We start from the raw sequence: 19,426 nt of genomic DNA on the forward strand, positions 1-19,426 counted from the left end.
ATCAGACATTGGGGGCATATCCTAGCGAGTGAGTCAACCCCCTTAAAATGAGGCAGAAAACTCTGGTTTCCTCCCACACTCCAAAGACATACTGATCGGGACCTTAGATTGTGAGCCCCACTGGGGACAGTTGAATGCTAATGTCGGTAAAGCGCTGCGGAATATAGTAGCGCTATATAAGTGCATATAATAATAAATAAATAAATAAATAAATCTACATGCAAGGCTGGCCACTTACTTCCAGGCTACAGCCTTATAATATTGAGAAGAGTGGTTTTCTATACATTCAGATTTTTGGCTCAACTGGGAGGAGCCTGCTCTTGTTCTCCTGGGCGTCTCCTTCTCCCAGGCTGTAGCGCTGGCCAATCGCAGCGCTCAGCTCATAGCCTGGGAGAAGGAGACGCCCAGGAGAACAAGAGCAGGCTCCTCCCGGTTGGGCCGAAAATCTGAAGATACCGGAAGAACGGAGCGGCGCCCCCAGGGATAATAGTAAGTGCAGGGAGATCCCTGGGCGCCACTCTCCATGTCTGTATGCTTAGTTTAGATTTTTTATTTCAATGAAAAGGTCCTCTTTAAAGGGAACCTGTCACCGGGATTTGATGTATAGATCTGAGGACATGGGTTGCTAGATGGTCGCTAGCACATCCGCAATACCCAGTCCCCATAGCTCTGTGTGCTATTATTATGGGAAAAAAACGATTTGATCCATATGCAAATTACCCTGAGATGTGTCCTGTACGTGAGATGAGTCCAGCGTGAAGGAGCGCAGCACCGCCCCGCATCCTCAGAATCTCGTCCTTGCTCCCCGATGTCAGACAGCTAGAGCGCCGTAATCTCGCGATGCGCGCGTGCATCTGAGGATGCGGGGCAGTGCTGGGCTCCTTCACGCTGGACTCATCTCATGTACAGGACACATCTCGGGCAATTTGCATATGGATCAAATAGTTTTTTTCAACAATAAAAGCACACAGAGTTATGTCAGGAAGGGGTTAATAGGTCTATGCAGTTTAAGCTTTGCTATGGAGCCCCATGATTTCTGTGTACACCCCTGGCTGTCTGCAATCCTTCTATGCCCTGTACTACAGGGTACGCTAGTATATATCAACTGGCATGAAGTAGAGTTCTGGTTACATTGACTCAAACATAGCAAAATTCTAACTGTTTCACTTCTAAGATGAAAATATACATACAAAATCTGACCTTTTGGGGTTTGTGAGTATGAATATAAGATTTCACAAATTCATATCGCTGTTCATACAGTGGTGGTCTAAAGCGTATGGGCTCCATGTGTCTAAAGAAGTCTTCTCATAGCTGAAACGTAAAAGCACAGAATGATTAAATCAAGAACAAAAAAATAATTGAGATTAGCGATATTTTTTTTATCTATATTTTATTGCAAGAAACAATGCGATGATACAAATATTCTAATGCCAGTACACGGTCTGCTTTTCTATAGTGTGACAATGCGTCTTCTTGCCTTACAAATCTAGATCTTAGTCAGGATTGTCATCTTAGATTTTGTGACATTTATATAGGTATTTTTATGGAATGGCAGCCTTATTAAAGTGGTATTCCGGTTATATAACATTATCCCTTAGACAACTATTAGACTGGTGGGGGGGCATACCGCTGGGACACCCATCGATCATGAGAACAGGGACTTTATACTCTGTGGAGTCCCCCCAAAGTGAACAGAGCGGAGATCCGGAGATTCCCACAGAAATTAATGGAGCGGCTAAGCACATGCCAAACCTGCTGCTCTGTTTATTTATTTATTTTGGGTGGGGGGTGGGGGGGTCAATGAGGTACGACCCCCACCGATCTAATTATCCCCTATCCTGTGGATATGGGATGTTACATAACGGAATACCCCTTTAACCGCCTCCGGACCGCCTAACGCAGATGTGCGGTCCGGAGGCGGCAGCCCTGCGCACGACGACGCATATACGCGTCATCTCGCAAGAGCCGGGATTTCCTGTGAACGCGCGCACACAGGCGCGCGCGCTCACAGGAACGGAAGGTAAGCGAGTGGATCTCCAGCCTTTTAACCCCTAACAGGTATATTAGACGCTGTTTTGATAACAGCGTCTAATATACCTGCTACCTGGTCCTCTGGTGGTCCCTTTTGTTAGGATCGACCACCAGAGGACACAGGTAGCTCAGTACAGTCGCACCAAACACCACACTACACTACACCCACCCCCCCCGTCACTTATTAACCCCTTATAAACCCATGATCACCCCATATAGACTCCCTGATCACCCCCCTGTCATTGATCACCCCCCTGTCATTGATCACCCCCCTGTCAGGCTCCGTTCAGACGTCCGCATGTGTTTTGCGGATCCGATCCATGTATCCATGGATCCGTAAAAATCATACGGACGTCTGAATGGAGCCTTACAGGGGGGGTGATCAGTGACAGGGGGGTGATCACCCTGATCACCCCCTGTCATTGATAACCCCCCTGTAAGGCTCCATTCAGACGTCCGCATGTGTTTTGCGGATCCGATCCATCGATCCGTAAAAATCATACGGACGTCTGAATGGAGCCTTACAGGGGGGGTGATCAGTGACAGGGGGGTGATCACCCTGATCACCCCCTGTCATTGATAACCCCCCTGTAAGGCTCCATTCAGACGTCCGCATGTGTTTTGCGGATCCGATCCATGTATCCATGGATCCGTAAAAATCATACGGACGTCTGAATGGAGCCTTACAGGGGGGGTGATCAGTGACAGGGGGGTGATCAGGGAGTCTATATGGGTGATCACCCGCCTGTCATTGATAACCCCCCTGTAAGGCTCCATTCAGACGTCCGCATGTGTTTTGCGGATCCGATCCATGTATCCATGGATCCGTAAAAATCATACGGACGTCTGAATGGAGCCTTACAGGGGGGTGATCAATGACAGGGGGGTGATCAGGGAGTCTATATGGGTGATCACCCCCCTGTCATTGATCACCCCCCTGTAAGGCTCCATTCAGACGTCCGCATGTGTTTTGCGGATCCGATCCATGGATCCGTAAAAATCATACGGACGTCTGAATGGAGCCTTATCAGGGGGGTGATCAATGACAGGGGGGTGATCACTCCGGGAGTCTATATGGGTGATCACCCCCCTGTCATTGATCACCCCCCTGTCATTGATCACCCCCCCCTGTAAGGCTCCATTCAGCCATTTTTTTGGCCCAAGTTAGCGGAAATTTTTTGTTTGTTTTGGTTTTTTCTTACAAAGTCTCATATTCCACTAACTTGTGTCAAAAAATAAAATCTCACATGAACTCGCCATACCCCTCACGGAATCCAAATGCGTAAACATTTTTAGACATTTATATTCCAGACTTCTTCTCACGCTTTAGGGCCCCTAAAAAGCCAGGGCAGTATAAATACCCCACATGTGACCCCATTTCGGAAAGAAGACACCCCAAGGTATTCCGTGAGGGGCATATTGAGTCCATGAAAGATTGAAATTTTTGTCCTAAGTTAGCGGAAAGTGAGACTTTGTGAGAAAAAAACAAAAAAAATCAATATCCGCTAACTTATGAAAAAATAAATAAAAAATTCTATGAACTCGCCAGGCCCCTCATTGAATACCTCGGGTGTCTTCTTTCCAAAGTGGGGTCACATGTGGGGTATTTATACTGCCCTGGCTTTTTAGGGGCCCGAAAGTGTGAGAAGAAGTCCGGGATCCAAATGTCTAAAAATGCCCTCCTAAAAAGAATTTGGGCACCTTTGCGCATCTAGGCTGCAAAAAAGTGTCACACATCTGGTATCGCCGTACTCAGGAGAAGTTGGGCAATGTGTTTTGGGGTGTCATTTTACATATACCCATGCTGGGTGAGAAAAATATCTTGGTCAAATGCCAACTTTGTATAAAAAAATGGGAAAAGTTGTATTTTGCCAAGATATTTCTCTCACCCAGCATGGTTATATGTAAAATGACACCCCAAAACACATTGCCCAACTTCTCCTGAGTACGGCGATACCAGATGTGTGACACTTTTTTGCAGCCAAGGTGGGCAAAGGGGCACATATTCCAAAGAGCACCTTTCGGATTTCGCAGGCCATTTTTTACAGATTTTGATTGCAAGGTACTTCTCACACATATGGGCCCCTAAATTGCCAGGGCAGTATAACTACGCCACAAGTGACTCCATTTTGGAAAGAAGACACCCCAAGGTATTCCGTGAGGGGCACGGCGAGTTCCTAGATTTTTTTTTTTTTTTGTCACAAGTTAGCGGAAAATGATGATTTTTCTTTTTTTTTCTTTTTTCCTTACAAAGTCTCATATTCCACTAACTTGCGACCAAAAATAAAAAATTCTAGGAACTCGCCGTGCCCCTCACGGAATACCTTGGGGTGTCTTCTTTCCAAAATGGGGTCACTTGTGGCGTAGTTATACTGCCCTGGCAATTTAGGGGCCCAAATGTGTGAGAAGTACTTTGCAATCAAAATGCGTAAAAAATGACCGGTGAAATCCGAAAGGTGCACTTTGGAATATGTGCCCCTTTGCCCACCTTGGCTGCAAAAAAGTGTCACACATCTGGTATCGCCGTACTCAGGAGAAGTTGGGCAATGTGTTTTGGGGTGTCATTTTACATATAACCATGCTGGGTGAGAGAAATATCTTGGCAAAATACAACTTTTCCCATTTTTTTATACAAAGTTGGCATTTGACCAAGATATTTTTCTCACCCAGCATGGGTATATGTAAAATGACACCCCAAAACACATTGCCCAACTTCTCCTGAGTACGGCGATACCAGATGTGTGACACTTTTTTGCAGCCAAGGTGGGCAAAGGGGCACATATTCCAAAGTGCACCTTTCGGATTTCACAGGCCATTTTTTACACATTTTGATTGCAAGGTACTTCTCACACATTTGGGCCCCTAAATTGCCAGGGCAGTATAACTACGCCACAAGTGACCCCATTTTGGAAAGAAGACACCCCAAGGTATTCCGTGAGGGGCATGGCGAGTTCCTAGAATTTTTTATTTTTTTGTCGCAAGTTAGTGGAATATGAGACTTTGTAAGAAAAAAATAAAAATAAAAAATCATCTTCATTTTCCGCTAACTTGTGACAAAAAATAAAAAGTTCTATGAACTCACTATGCCCATCAGCGAATACCTTAGGGTGTCTACTTTCCGAAATGGGGTCATTTGTGGGGTTTTTCTACTGTCTGGGCATTGTAGAACCTCAGGAAACATGACAGGTGCTCAGAAAGTCAGAGCTGCTTCAAAAAGCGGAAATTCACATTTTTGTACCATAGTTTGTAAATGCTATAACTTTTACCCAAACCATTTTTTTTTCTTTTCTGCCCAAACATTTTTTTTTATCAAAGACATGTAGAACTATAAATTTAGCGAAAAATTGATATATGGATGTCGGTTTTTTTGCAAAATTTTACAGCTGAAAGTGAAAAATGTCATTTTTTTGCAAAAAAATCGTTACATTTCGATTAATAACAAAAAAAGTAAAAATGTCAGCACCAATAAAATACCACCAAATGAAAGCTCTATTAGTGAGAAGAAAAGAAGGTAAAATTCATTTGGGTGGTAAGTTGCATGACCGAGCGATAAACGGTGAAAGGAGTGTAGTGCCGAAGTGTAAAAAGTGCTCTGGTCATGAAGGGGGTTTCAGCTAGCGGGGCTGAAGTGGTTAAACAGAGTATGTCTCTATGAAATTTACTGTTAAACTAGACACAATACCTTGTAGGGCTAGCTCAACTGAATGTAATAAAACCTTTAATGGCTTCATTCTGGAGAAAAAGTACTTTTAATCCATATACAGATAAGTTAAGTGCACTGGGTCCGGGGGCGTAGCTGAAAGCTCATGGGCCCAGGTGCAAGAGTTCAGCTTGGGCCCCCGTTCCTCAGTGCTTGTTGGCAAGGAATAGGGGAGCACATAGCCTTCCTGCTGCCTGAGGCAAACATTAAAAGGGACACCCCCTCATGCCAAATTCTTAACCTAACCCCTTCCCTCCAGCCAGAGGTGTAAATTGACCAGCATGCACTTTCTATAATGGCAATGTCTTATGTGGCACAAGGGTCTTTGGGCCCCTAAGGCTCCTGGGCCCGGTAGCGACTGCTACCTCTGCACCCCCTATAGCTACGCCCGACTGGGTCTAAGCCACTCTGTGCACCCTTGTTCCTCTTGCTTCCGCTGCCAGCCCCTCCCTCTCCTTTCTGATTGACAGGGCCAGGAAAGAAAGATGATGGTGCAGGAACCTGGCCCTTTAAATCAAGAAGAGGGAGGGACTGGCAGAGGAAACTGCTTGGGCCCACCCTCAGTGCACTTAACGGTTCATTAACATATACAGTAAGACAATTTATTCTCCAAAATGAAGAGATTATTACATGAAATGTATCATTACAACTGAGCTAACCCTACAAGGCATTGTGCATCGTTTTAAAAGTCTTGGGGGGCACTTACTAAGACGACTTTTTACAATTAGTCTGAGTTGTCCCCCTAGCACTGCTGTAGTATAGGGCTAAACTTTCATAATTTTGCAGGGACATGGAACCCAAAAATGGCCCCATTCCACCACCTTCCTGCCCACCTTTCCTACTTGGTGTGACAAAATATTGTTGTACATGCATTAAAATTGTCTCGTTTTTTCCAGAGTAAAAATACTCCTCTTACCATTTTTGAAGAGTATTTTTAGGCGAAACTTGAAGTAATAGAAAAAAAACAATAGTAGGCCTACATAATTTTAAGGGCTTGTTCACATCTGTGTTGGAGGCTCTGTCACAGATTCTGTCAAAGACCGGACAAAAAAACCTTAGACTAGTTTCACACTAGCGGCAAGGAACTCGTACTTTTATTCCGGCCGCCTCTCGGCCTGTTTGCCGTGCTGCCGCCGGAACTCTGGCCCACCCCCACTATAGTCAATGGGGCCAGAGTGGTAGTCCGGGGGCACGCGTGCACTTGCGGCAGCACGGATCCGACAGGCTGTTCATCTGCCGGAGTTCCTTGCCGCTAGTGTGAAAGTACCCTTACATGCAGGACTTTTTTGTCCGGTAAAAGGACAGGATCCTGAACAGAAACTGAATAGACTCCATAACAGTAAATGAGTCTGTTCATCTCAGTTATGTGCCTGATCCAGCACTTCCGTTATTTTCATTGTACTGCTCATCTAACGGAGCAGAACAACAGAAATAAAAAGTGGTGACTTGAACGGGGCCTAAGAGGTGGGTATGCAGGAACTACTCGCCTTAATAACAGCAGGCAATATAGCAAAGTGATAAAGTATAGTCCAGTATAGTGGATCTTTCCTGTACTTTATCACAAGTCAGACAGGTCAGTCATAAAAGTGACAGCTCTGCTGACAGAATCAGTAGGCGGCATTGGGAGCTACAGGCAGGGTCCCATTAGCACTGGGGCCCTGTCGTTGTCCACACCAGTGGATCCTATGACATGTTACCTGGGAGTGAAGCAGCTGCTACTGCAGAAAGGCATGAGAGCCACAGCAGGGCACAGGCCTTCCTCTCACAAACCCCAATGCCCCCCACATGCATAGGGCAACTTCAGAACACCAGTGCCAGGGGCATGCCCCCTCCTCTTCTTAGAGCATACACACACTGGAGGCTGCAGTGCTACAGTTCTGTGCCCATACACAATGGATGAATACACATACTGTAGAGATAATACGTGGTGCCCCCCTCCCCACAGGAGAAGAGGAGCTAACTTACTGGGCTCATCCTAAGCAGGAAATCGGCCCAGGTTTTGACTGAGACAGAGCAATACCTTTATATCACCCAATCCCAGGATGAAAAGGGCAAATGCAGCAGCCCCCACCACAGTAGAAGAGGAGCTAACTTACTTGGCTCATCCTGAGCAGCAGCTGGGACCGAAGGGCGAGCCCTGCTCTAGTTCCTGCACATGGTGCTCCGGGTGCTGTAGAGTATGGGCAGCACCCACTGCGAGAGCTGCCCTGTGTAGATGGTGTGTGCACATATAGTTAGATTGCGCGCTGCAGCTTTAGAGTGGCATGACGAATGGTCGGCAGAGCGCTCAAACCAACCAGTAACAAAGCTCCTTGCTGTAAGTAGCTTTGTTATTGGGTACTTCAGGCACAGGCAGCATCCCTGCGCTGCCCGTGCCATTCACAGCGAGGCCTTCACTGATGAATCATATGGAAAAGTCTAAATCGCATTGGTACGCCTTAGACTTTTAGAACCAACACATATCTCAGATTAGGGTTGTTGCGGGTATCGAAATTTCGATACCCAATCGATACTTTTGTCCTGGTATCGATACGATACCGGGATTTCAATTTTTTCGATACTGGGCTGCGCTTCTGCACAGTCTAGTATCTCTGAACATGAGCGCGCTGCTGTCGGCGCGCTCATGTTCTCTCAGCAGTATGGGGAGAAGGAAGCTGTCCTCCCTCCCCCCTGTGCTGCTGCTGCTGCTGCCACCAATGAACGGGGGGAGGGGGGCTGCCACCAATGATATGACTTTTCCTACACAGAGCGGCTCCCAGCGATGTCCCAGGACTTACTATTAGTCCTGGGCGCCGCTCCGTTCGCATGCTGTGCCCCATTACTGTCTCCTCTCCTGCTCCACATGCTGATTACTATCGGAGCGATGGGGAGGAGACATCAGCTTCACTAGTGGGCGTTCCTTCTCCCTGGCTGTAGCGATGTCTAATCGCAGTGCAGGAAGAAGCGCCATCCCATTAAAATCATGCGCCGGCCCCTCTCAACCCCCCCAGTATTAAAATCATTGGTGGCAGTGGCCACAGGGTCCTCTCCCCTCCCCCTCATTGGTGGTGCAGTGGCAGCTTCTGATCGGAGCCCCAGCAGTGTAAGCCTGGGGCTCCGATCGGTTACCATGGCAGCCAGGACGCTACTGAAGCCCTGGCTGCCATGGTAACATCCCTGATGCTGTGTGCACAGAGCACAGAGCAGCAAGGACAGTGTGAAGTCCTATTCACCCTGATCTCTATCAGGCTGAATAGGACAAGGGATGAAAAAAATCCCAGGTTCTAGCCCCTAAGGGGGGAAATAGTTATTAAATAAAAAGTGTAAAAATAAATAAAGTAAAAAAAATAAAAAAAAATATGAAGTATAAATCACCCCCTTTTCCTAATTTCACATATAAAATGTATAAATAATAAACATATTACCACGTCAGAAAAGTCCAAACTATTAAAATATTTTTAAAAACTCTATGCGGTGAACGCCGGAACAGAAAAAATAAATAAAAACTGTGCGATTCGCCATTTTTTTAAATGTGGAATGCACGTGGCTTTTTTGGTTTATTTTTTTCGCGTGGTATCGAATGGTATCGAGTATCGCAATACTTTTTCATGGTATCGAAACCAAATAAAAAATTTGGTATCGCAACAACTCTACCTCAGATATAACTGAAAAATAATAGAAAGGGCCTAGACACATATAGTACAACTCCTATAACAGCACTCACTAATAGCCCCTATTAGTATGAGAATAGTCGCATATGAAATATAGCAAAAAATAGGTGAAAACAAGGAGAGAAGGAGGCCACAAGGACCCCTTCACCCCTAAACCCCTGGTAGTAGAGACCACACAGGAGCAACTACAGGTCAAGAGTCCAAGGGAAATATGGTAAATGATGCCAGCAGACAATATAAGTTTATGCAGCCAAATTAAATGCAAGATGTAAACATAATAGGACAAATTTTACATATATGAACACAGATATCGTGCGGTGTGTGGGGACAATATGGAAACGGGAACCGATGCCAAAGATGCACAAAAAAACATAGTAACAAATCCGCACAACAGAGAATGAATGCATAAGCTACATTTCGCCAACCCACCGGCTTCGTCAACATTTTTTTTTTAGATATATATACTGTATATATGTATTTTTTTTTGAGTATTACTTCATACTCTGACCCCTCTTATAACCTCAGGGGGGGAATTTACGAGCCGTCATGGTGGACTCAAGGAAACAGAATTACTGGTAACTCTAATTACGGTTTTTCCATTTCGTCCACCATGACGACTTAACCATGAGAACTATCAGATTACTTAGTAGGGAGGGAGACTGCTTCTGTCCAAAGGTCAAATCAGCAGAAGCAGACACATCAATACAATAATGTCTTATGAACGTATTTACATTAGACCAGGTGGCGGCCCTAAAGATTTTGTCTAGGGAAACACCCGCTCTTTCAGCCCATGAAGATGCCATTGCTCTTGTGGAATAGGCTCTTATATTTGTAGGACTAGTAAGACCTGACATTTGGTAACAGCAGGATATAGTTGACTTAGGCCTCTTTCACACTTGCGTTGTCCGGATCCGGCGTGTACTCCACTTGCCGGAATTACACGCCGGATCCGGAAAAACGCAAGTGTACTGAAAGCATTTGAAGACGGATCCGTCTTCAAAATGCTTTCAGTGTTACTATGGCACCCAGGACGCTATTAAAGTCCTGGTTGCCATAGTAGGAGCGGGGGAGCGGTATACTGACAGTCCGCACGGCTCCCGAGGCGCTCCAGAGTGATGTCAGAGCGCCCCATGCGCATGGATGACGTGCCATGCGATCACGTGATCCATGCGCTTGGGGCGCCCTGACGTCATAAAGGTAACGTTTGCTCATAAAGGTAACGTTTTTATTAACTGTAAGGCTGCTAGAAAGCTATGGGAAGGGTTAAAAAGGTGAAACTATAATAAGTTCCCAATTCATATAAGTATTATCCCTGTGCGCATTATACATTAGTATTCACTTCGCTGGGCGGTATTTTCCAGTCCCCGACATTTGGAGATCCTGCGCATGCGCCCGGCACCCTCGTTCGCCGGGATCACATTGCGCCAAGTGAATACTAATGAGATGGGCGTGTCTACGGATCCGGCAGTTGGGACGCGGCTGGGCACAAATGCGGCACAAAGAACGCCCCTTGGGCAGAAAGGACAGGTGATTATAAAGATTATTTTTAACGTTTTATAATGCGCACAGGGATAATACTTATATGAATTGGGAACTTATTATAGTTTCACCTTTTTAACCCTTCCCATAGCTTTCTAGCAGCCTTACAGTTAATAAAAACGTTACCTTTATGAGCAAACGTTAACTTATTATAAGACCTAGGGGGGCATATAAAGAGCTAATTATGCTCAGAAGGCCTGTCAGTGTCCCTTTAAGATCCAACAATGTAAAATATGATTTTTTGCCATTTTTCAAGTGGTCTTAAACTTTTGATCAGGACTGTATTTGGTTGATAAGTTCAGAGGGTAAGGGTTCATGCACACCACCGTACTGGCTCAGTGCTCGTATCGAGGACCGTAAACAACATATCCGCAATATACGGGCACTGGCCTTGAGCACTCTTTGCTGCGGACACAGACCCACTGAGTTAAATGGGTCCGCGATTTGCAAGATACGACCGAAGATAGGAATTATTCTATCTTTTGCAGAGTGGAGGCACGAATCAAAAGCCCACAGAAACACAACAAAGCGCAAAAACAGTCTAAGTTCTAGGTCACCCCAGAGCTGGCGTATTTGTCTTTGTCTGTTTTGAGTGGTGAGTTGTGATATATTTTTTTGCATTAAAAATCGCACTTTCCTGAAGACCGCAAAGAGGTGACTTTTTCATGCACAAATAAATTAGACCAGTCTAAGTGAATATGAACCTATGTAACTGAAGAACAACCACCAGAGGTCAGACTAATAACAATATGCCGAGTCTAATTCATCAGGGCTCGGCGACTTTTAATAAATGCTAGGGGTGCACCGAAATGAAAATTCTGGTCCGAAACCGAAACCGAAAATTCAGGATACCCCTTGACCGAAACCGAAACTGCCTTTTTGCCCAAATACTTTTAAAATACTTTTTTTTTTATGATTTTATTAATAATTCTTTTTCATGAATTTAATAAATCATATTACCCACCCACCCCATAACAGTGCCATCCACAGACCCCCACCGACCCCATAACAGTGCCATCCACAGACCCCCACCCACCCCATAACAGTGCCATCCACAGACCCCCACCGACCCCATAACAGTGCCATCCACAGACCCCCACCCACCCCATAACAGTGCCATCCACAGACCCCCCCACCTCATAACAGTGCCATCCACAGACCCCCACCCACCCCATAACAGTGCCATCCACAGAACCCCCCCCCCCCCCCCATTGCCGCTCCAGTACAGACTAGTTATTATAAAATGTGTACAATTAATAGAAAATAGCGGGGAGGGACTGGGAGGAGGAGCTGGGGGCCGGTGCGTTCACTGTTCTCCGGCCCCCAGCTCCAGTAGTTATAAAATGTGTGCAATTAATAAGCATTCTATTCATGAGGCCCCCTCTGTAGTAGAACATTCAATACAGCCACATCCTACTCACAGGGCTGTCATCTTAATGCTGGCCGGCCGGGCAGAGGAGCGGCAGCGTCACAACTGACGTCATGTGCCCGGCCTACTTTCTGAATGAAGGAGGCGGCGCAGGCATGTGACGTCAGTCGTGACGCTGCCGCTCGTCTGCCCGGCCGGCCAGCACAGCCCTGTGAGTAGGATGTGGCTGTTCTACTGCAGAAGGGGCCTCAAAGAATGCTTATTAATTGCACACATTTTATAACTACTGGAGCTGGGGGCCGGAGAACAGTGAACGCACCGGCCCCCAGCTCCTCCTCCCAGTCCCTCCCCGCTATTTCCGGCCGATATGGGTCTGTGCACATGAGCGTTGTTTTCACGCATCAGTTCTGCATTGCGTGAAAATCGCAGCATGTTCTATATTCTACATTTTTCACGCAGCCCTGGCTCCATAGAAGTGAATGAGGCTGCGTGAAAAACGCAAACATTCTGTAAACATTCTGTTTTTTATCACGCGCTTGAAAAACGCATCAAAACGCATTGCACGCGTGCGGAAAAAAATAAACAACTAAACGCAATCGCAGACAAAACTGACTGAACTTGCTTGCAAAATAGTGCGAGTTTCACTGAACGCACTCTCAACGCATCCGGCCCCAATCCGCAACGCCCATGTAAAACCAGCCTAAGGGGTTAAAAAGGAGTCGTTTTGGTAAGATGTCACCCACTCAATCTGACATTAGGCATGGACAGGTAGAAATGCACACTAAGGCCGGACAAACACAAGCGAGTTCACTGCGATAAACTTGTGTGTCAGTGTAAGTTCCCATTCTGACCTCCCGTCTTCTGATAGGATCGCACAGCATTATTATTTAGGGCTCATGCACACAAACGTATTTTTTGTCCATGTCGGTTCCATTATTTTTTTTTTTGTGGAGCCATTCACTTTAATGGGGCTGCAAAAAAATACCACAAAAATTACTTTGTGTGCGTTCCGTGTCCGTATGCCCCATTCCGCAAAAAAAAATATAGAACATGTCCTAATATTGTCCGCATTAGGGACAAGGATAGGACTGTTCTATTATGGCTCGGGCGTTCCGTTCAGCAAAGTGGACGGAATCCATGTTTTGCAGATCCACAATTTTTTTCCGGAGCCGCATCCATTTCGTCCCCATAGAGAATAAATGGGTCCGCACCCGTTCCGTACAATTAGGGAACGGATGAGGATCACAATTGCGGATGTGTGAAATGGAGCCTAAGTCCTGGAATCTATTGTATTACACTGACAGCATTATGTCAGTTGGTAATAAGCAGATGGCTCACTCTGAATTGTCACAGTTGGTGCACAGGTTCAAAAAGACACACCCCTAATTCTGTGCTATATGAATATGTATTAAATGGAACCGCCACTCAAACAGTCGGAATACACGTGGGATTGTTTTAAACATATAAAACTTTTATTAAATAATGTACTCTTTGTGCACGTCTTAAATAAAATATAAAAGCATAAAAATAATCATGCACTGATGCACGTACTCAGTTCGAGGCCTTCAGTGATCAAAAGAGGATTCACTACTGTGCTGCCCTATAGGTTCGTTATACCATATGTCGCTGCATCCGTATCCCACCTATTTAGTGGGACTGATGAATCGCAGTCATCTATGGCAGAGCGACCTATTTGTAGGGCTATTTGTGTGGCTCCTTATAAATTGACAATTTGAAGCAAGTGACTGTATAGGTTGTCGCTATAGCAGATATACAATATAGCCTTCAACATCACCAATACACGAAACCAGATGTAGAAAAACAAGAAGAGGACAAAGAAAGAAGGGAGAGAGACAGAAGGAGAAATTAATAAGTGCACTAGATTCCATCATTAATATAAGCTCGACAGCACTTTCTAACACACAGTTAAAACTTTTAGATAAAGGGTTGAAATTTTCGCACCGACATCTAAACTTAATAAATTTGACACATTTATAGGACTGCAAAAATTCATGAGAAGACTGTGTCTGAGAAAACATTTTTTTAAAAACCCGACAACAGTAGAGCCCCAAGTGAGAACAAATGAAGGGATTGAGGGAGAGATACAACATACAAATCTAAGAAATCTAAGAAATAAATCTAAGAAATTCCCCAAAAATGAGATTGGCCACGAGATGGCAACGTTTCAAAGATCGGTCGAGAATGATTTGAGAAAAATCAAGGATAGACAAAGCCAAAGGAATAACTTAACAGAGGGAGAGATTCGTGCCATCAAAGAATTACAGAAACAAGAAAACATTACAATACACCCCGCAGATAAGGGGGGGCCATAGTGGTCATGAATACTAAACAATATACAGATGAATGCCTTAGACAACTGAGTGATACAATTACATACAAAAAATTAAAAGGAGACCCAGGGCAGGAATTTAAGAAGAGCCTTACCAACTACTGTGATAGAGGTCTAAAGGATAGCATTCTATCAGATCAAGAACGTAACTTTATTTTGGGCACGCAGGGAAGACTCCCCATCTTCTACTGCCTGCCCAAAATCCACAAATGTCTGGAGACGGCCTATAATATCTGGGATAGGCTCATTGACCTCTAACCTTTCCCAGTATATTGACACAATATTACAGCCCGTAGTTAGAAAAACCAAATCGTATATTCGGGATACTACCGATATCATTAAAACGCTTGAGGACCTAGATGTGGAAGTTGAACCAGACTGGATCATTGGTACCCTGGACGTCCAGTCCCTCTACACAAGCATAAGACACGACCAAGGTATAGCAGCTGTCAAATCACAATTGGAAATGGATGGCACTATATGTACCAGACAGATAGAATACTTGATGGAGAGAATTCAATTCATACTCCACCACAACTACTTTTATTTTGAGGGTGAGCACTACTTACAGTTATGTGGGACAGCCATGGGGACCAGGTTCGCCCCCAGTTATGCAAATCTATTCTTAGCACAGTGGGAATGTGAAAACATCAACCCGAAACTGGGGTCGAACCTGGCCCTATGGCGTCGCTACATCGACGACGTCCTATTCATCTGGAAAAAAGATACAGACGAGTTACATCAATTTTTAGAGGCCCTGAACCAGAATGATCAGAACTTGACCTTTCTGTCTAAAATAAAAGAAGAATCTATAGAATTCCTGGACATACAGATTATTCAACGTAATAACAAATATATATGCCAAACCCATTACAAGCCGACGGCTAAAAACAGCTTTATACCATTTACGAGCTGCCACTTACCCCAGTGGCTGTTAAACATCCCTTCGGGCCAGTTCCGCCGTATTAAGCGAAACTGTACCGATGAAACAGATTTCGAGACAGAGGCCCTAAAAATGAAACGGCAATTTGAGAGTACAAATTACCCCGAAAAAGTCCTGACAGATGCCCTAGAAAAAATAAGAAAAACAGAGAGACAAACCTTTTTTCAGCCTAACACCCAGAAAAACACAAATGAGGAATGTGAGTTAAGACTAATTTTACCGTATAACATACAAGCCAAACAGATACGTCACATTATAAACCAACACTGGCACTTTTTACTAAGAGATAAAATCATTGGACCTTCACTGCACACTTCCCCTTTAATCACTTTTACTAAAGCTCCTAATTTAGGTATAAAGATTGCACCTTCGATAAAAACCCAAAATAAAAAAATCAAACCCACACTACAAAATTGGCTGAAAATGGATGGTTTTTACAGATGCGGGAGATGTTCGGGGTGTAAAAACTCAACATTCCCGAGAAGGACCACTAGGGTTCAGTCTACTCAGAACCAATTCACATTGGACATTAGGGGTTTCTTAACATGTGATTCCTCCAGTGTTGTCTACCTTTTCCAGTGCCCCTGCCAGAAACAATATATTGGCAGAACGAAGAGACCCCTGAGGGTTAGAATTACGGAACATCTAAACAACATCAGGAAGGGATATGAAAATCATTCCCTATCGAACCACTTTAAAATGGTACACAATAGTGACCCCAGGGGTTTCTCGTTCGTGGCCCTGGAGAAGGTGGACATACACTGGAGGGGGGGGGGGAATCACATCATGAGAATGTCACGGGCAGAGTCCAGGAGAATATACGATTTTGGGAGTCTTCTCCCTGCAGGACTAAATTCAGATCTGGAAATTTTTGGGTTTATGCAAAATACAGATCCATTAGATCTGAACGTACGGTGATAAGTAGGGGAACTATACAACCACACCTAGAATACGATAGAGAGGACGACCTATGACATGTAGGTGGAAAGTCTCGATTGAGACATCTTTGATATTTCCAAAAATAGAGATCCTCTGATAAGGATGTCTTTCCACAAGGGTCCCTCCATGAAAATGTAGGATTACTCTATATAGCTGCAAATAAAGGCGTAGATAGAAGATAGACAGCATTATGAGAAACCTGTCCCTTCATGAAAATGTAAGATTACTCTATACAGCTGTAAATAAAGGCGTAAATAGAAGGTAGACAGTACCATGAGAAACCTGCCCTTAATGAAATAGAATGAGAATGCAGTACTGTAGGGCGAATGAACTGCATGTTAAATACGCAAAAATTGTGAAACCTTCAAATAAAAGAAAGCCCAGTTAAGGAAAATCCATGAAAAATTATCTCCAAAGGGAGATATAAAATTGTCATAGTTGAGGACCCAAAGACAAAAAAGGAATAATATACTGAAAATAGTAATGGGAAAATATGGACAGACATATAGCTTCTGGCTGAAAGAAATGTATTCATGTGAAAAAAACTTTCTATATTGCTTCCTTATATTCCCTTTTTTTATATTATACTTTATATTGTATTTTTTACACTGTATTTTTTATCTTATATTGTATTCATACCATCTGATATTTTTAAGTAGCTGATGTACAATAAAAGCCTTAATGATGGTGAAAAACTGATGAAATGACAGAACCACAGAGCAAAAGAAAAACCAACCATGAACTGGATCTCACAGTGAAAACAAGTGAGACTAATTAAGTAATTAAGCAATCAAGAGGAGAGTATAAGAATCGAGACACTACGACTCACAGGCGACCCACTGATGAAGAGATAGTATCTCGAAACGCGTCTGGGCGTTACCTGTGAGACGGTGCATGGCCATGTACTGAGGGATTGATAATCGACAATCCTAATAGAGACAGAAAGAGCTCCACTTAACTCACACAGACGAAGCACCGTATTGGGACTCACGAGACAACTACCCGATACAAGACTCTCGCGAGACCAGAGGCGAGATCCCGGCAAAGCCGGAAGTAACACAAACTTATCGGAGAAAGGTGAAAGCGTGGGACGCCACGGCAGTAACCGACTACGGGACGCATATAGTGAGCCTATACGGGACGCAGTGAGTAAAATATACAATTAAGAGAAATATAAGTGGAGCTACGCCATATCTCTGTGTGATAACGCTGATACAGGCGGGACTTTAAGAATTCCACCGGACTGCTAATTCAGCTTAGGTGATACACTCAGAGCCTTGAGAGAACCATATCAGAGGACTGGTGCACTATATAGTGTGAATTGTTACTTGAAGGCTATATTGTATATCTGCTATAGCGACAACCTATACAGTCACTTGCTTCAAATTGTCAATTTATAAGGAGCCACACAAATAGCCCTACAAATAGGTCGCTCTGCCATAGATGACTGCGATTCATCAGTCCCACTAAATAGGTGGGATACGGATGCAGCGACATATGGTATAACGAACCTATAGGGCAGCACAGTAGTGACTCCTGTTTTGATCACTGAAGGCCTCGAACTGAGTACGTGCATCAGTGCATGATTATTTTTATGCTTTTATATTGTATTTAAGACGTGCACAAAGAGTACATTATTTAATAAAAGTTTTATATGTTTAAAACAATCCCACGTGTATTCCGACTGTTTAAGCATTATGTCAGTGTAAGGCTCCATTAACAAGTCCGCAAATGTTTTGCGGTCTGCACATGGCCGGCACCCCAATAGAAATGCCTTTTCTTGTCGGTGTCTGTGGACAAGAATAGGACATGCTCTATTTTTTGGCAGGGTTGCGGAACGGAAGTGCGGATGTGAACAGCACACTGTGTTCTGGCTATTATATATACCGATGGCATTGTGCTGGGGCATTATATCTAGAGAGGGCACTGTGGTAGGCCATTATATGTCCTGGGGCACTATAGGAGCCATTATAAATACCGAGGGTATTGTGCTGGGGCATTATCTATACTGACTGCACAACTGAGGGGCATTATATCTACAGAGGGCACTGTGGTGGGCCATTATATGTCCTAGGGCACTATAGGGGCCATTATAAATACTGAGGGTATTGTGCTGGGGCCTTATCTATACTGACTGCACAGCTGAGCGGTATTATATCTACAGAGGGCACTGTGGTGGACCATTATATGTCCTGGGGCACTATAGGGGCCATTATAAATACCTTGGGTATTGTGCTGGAGCATTATCTATATCGGCTGCACAGCTGAGGGGCATTATATCTAGAAAGGCCACTGTGGTGGACCATTATATGTCCTGGGGTACTATAGGAGCCATTATAAATACCTTGGGTATTGTGCTAGGGCATTATATCTAGAGAGGGCACTGTGGTGGGCCATTATATGTCCTGGGGCACTATAGGAGCCATTATAAATACCTTCGGCATTGTGCTGGGGCATTCTATCTAGAGAGGGCACTGTGGTGGGCCATCATATGTCCTGGGGCACTATAGGAGCCATTATAAATACCTTGGGTATTGTGCTAGGGCATTATATCTAGAGAGGGCACTGTGGTGGGCCATTATATGTCCTGGGGCACTATAGGAGCCATTATAAATACCTTCGGCATTGTGCTGGGGCATTCTATCTAGAGAGGGCACTGTGGTGGGCCATCATATGTCCTGGGGCACTATAGGAGCCATTATAAATACCTTGGGTATTGTGCTGGGGCATTATATCTAGAGAGGGCACTGTGGTAGGCCATCATATGTCCTGGGGCGCTATAGGAGCCATTATAAATACAGAGGGTATTGTGCTAGAGCCTTATCTATACTGACTGCACAGCTGAGGGGCATTATATCTAGAGAGGGCACTGTGGTAGGCCATCATATGTCCTGGGGCGCTATAG

At 44.5% G+C, this 19,426-nt stretch overlaps 1 protein-coding gene across 2 annotated transcripts in view; it reads right to left on the reverse strand.

Annotated features, from left to right (window-relative positions):
* The window catches only part of HENMT1 (HEN methyltransferase 1), a 58,739-nt gene that overhangs the window by 38,680 nt on the left and 633 nt on the right, over positions 1–19,426 (reverse strand). For both annotated transcript variants that reach the window (XM_044301335.1, XM_044301334.1), the window contains exon 2: positions 1,201–1,311. In XM_044301335.1, coding sequence (XP_044157270.1) covers positions 1,201–1,287 — 87 coding nt within the window. In that variant the 5' untranslated portion in view covers positions 1,288–1,311. The remainder of the gene's footprint in view (positions 1–1,200; positions 1,312–19,426) is intronic.

Source organism: Bufo gargarizans, chromosome 7 (assembly GCF_014858855.1).
Source record: "Bufo gargarizans isolate SCDJY-AF-19 chromosome 7, ASM1485885v1, whole genome shotgun sequence".
Classification (NCBI taxonomy): domain Eukaryota; kingdom Metazoa; phylum Chordata; class Amphibia; order Anura; family Bufonidae; genus Bufo; species Bufo gargarizans.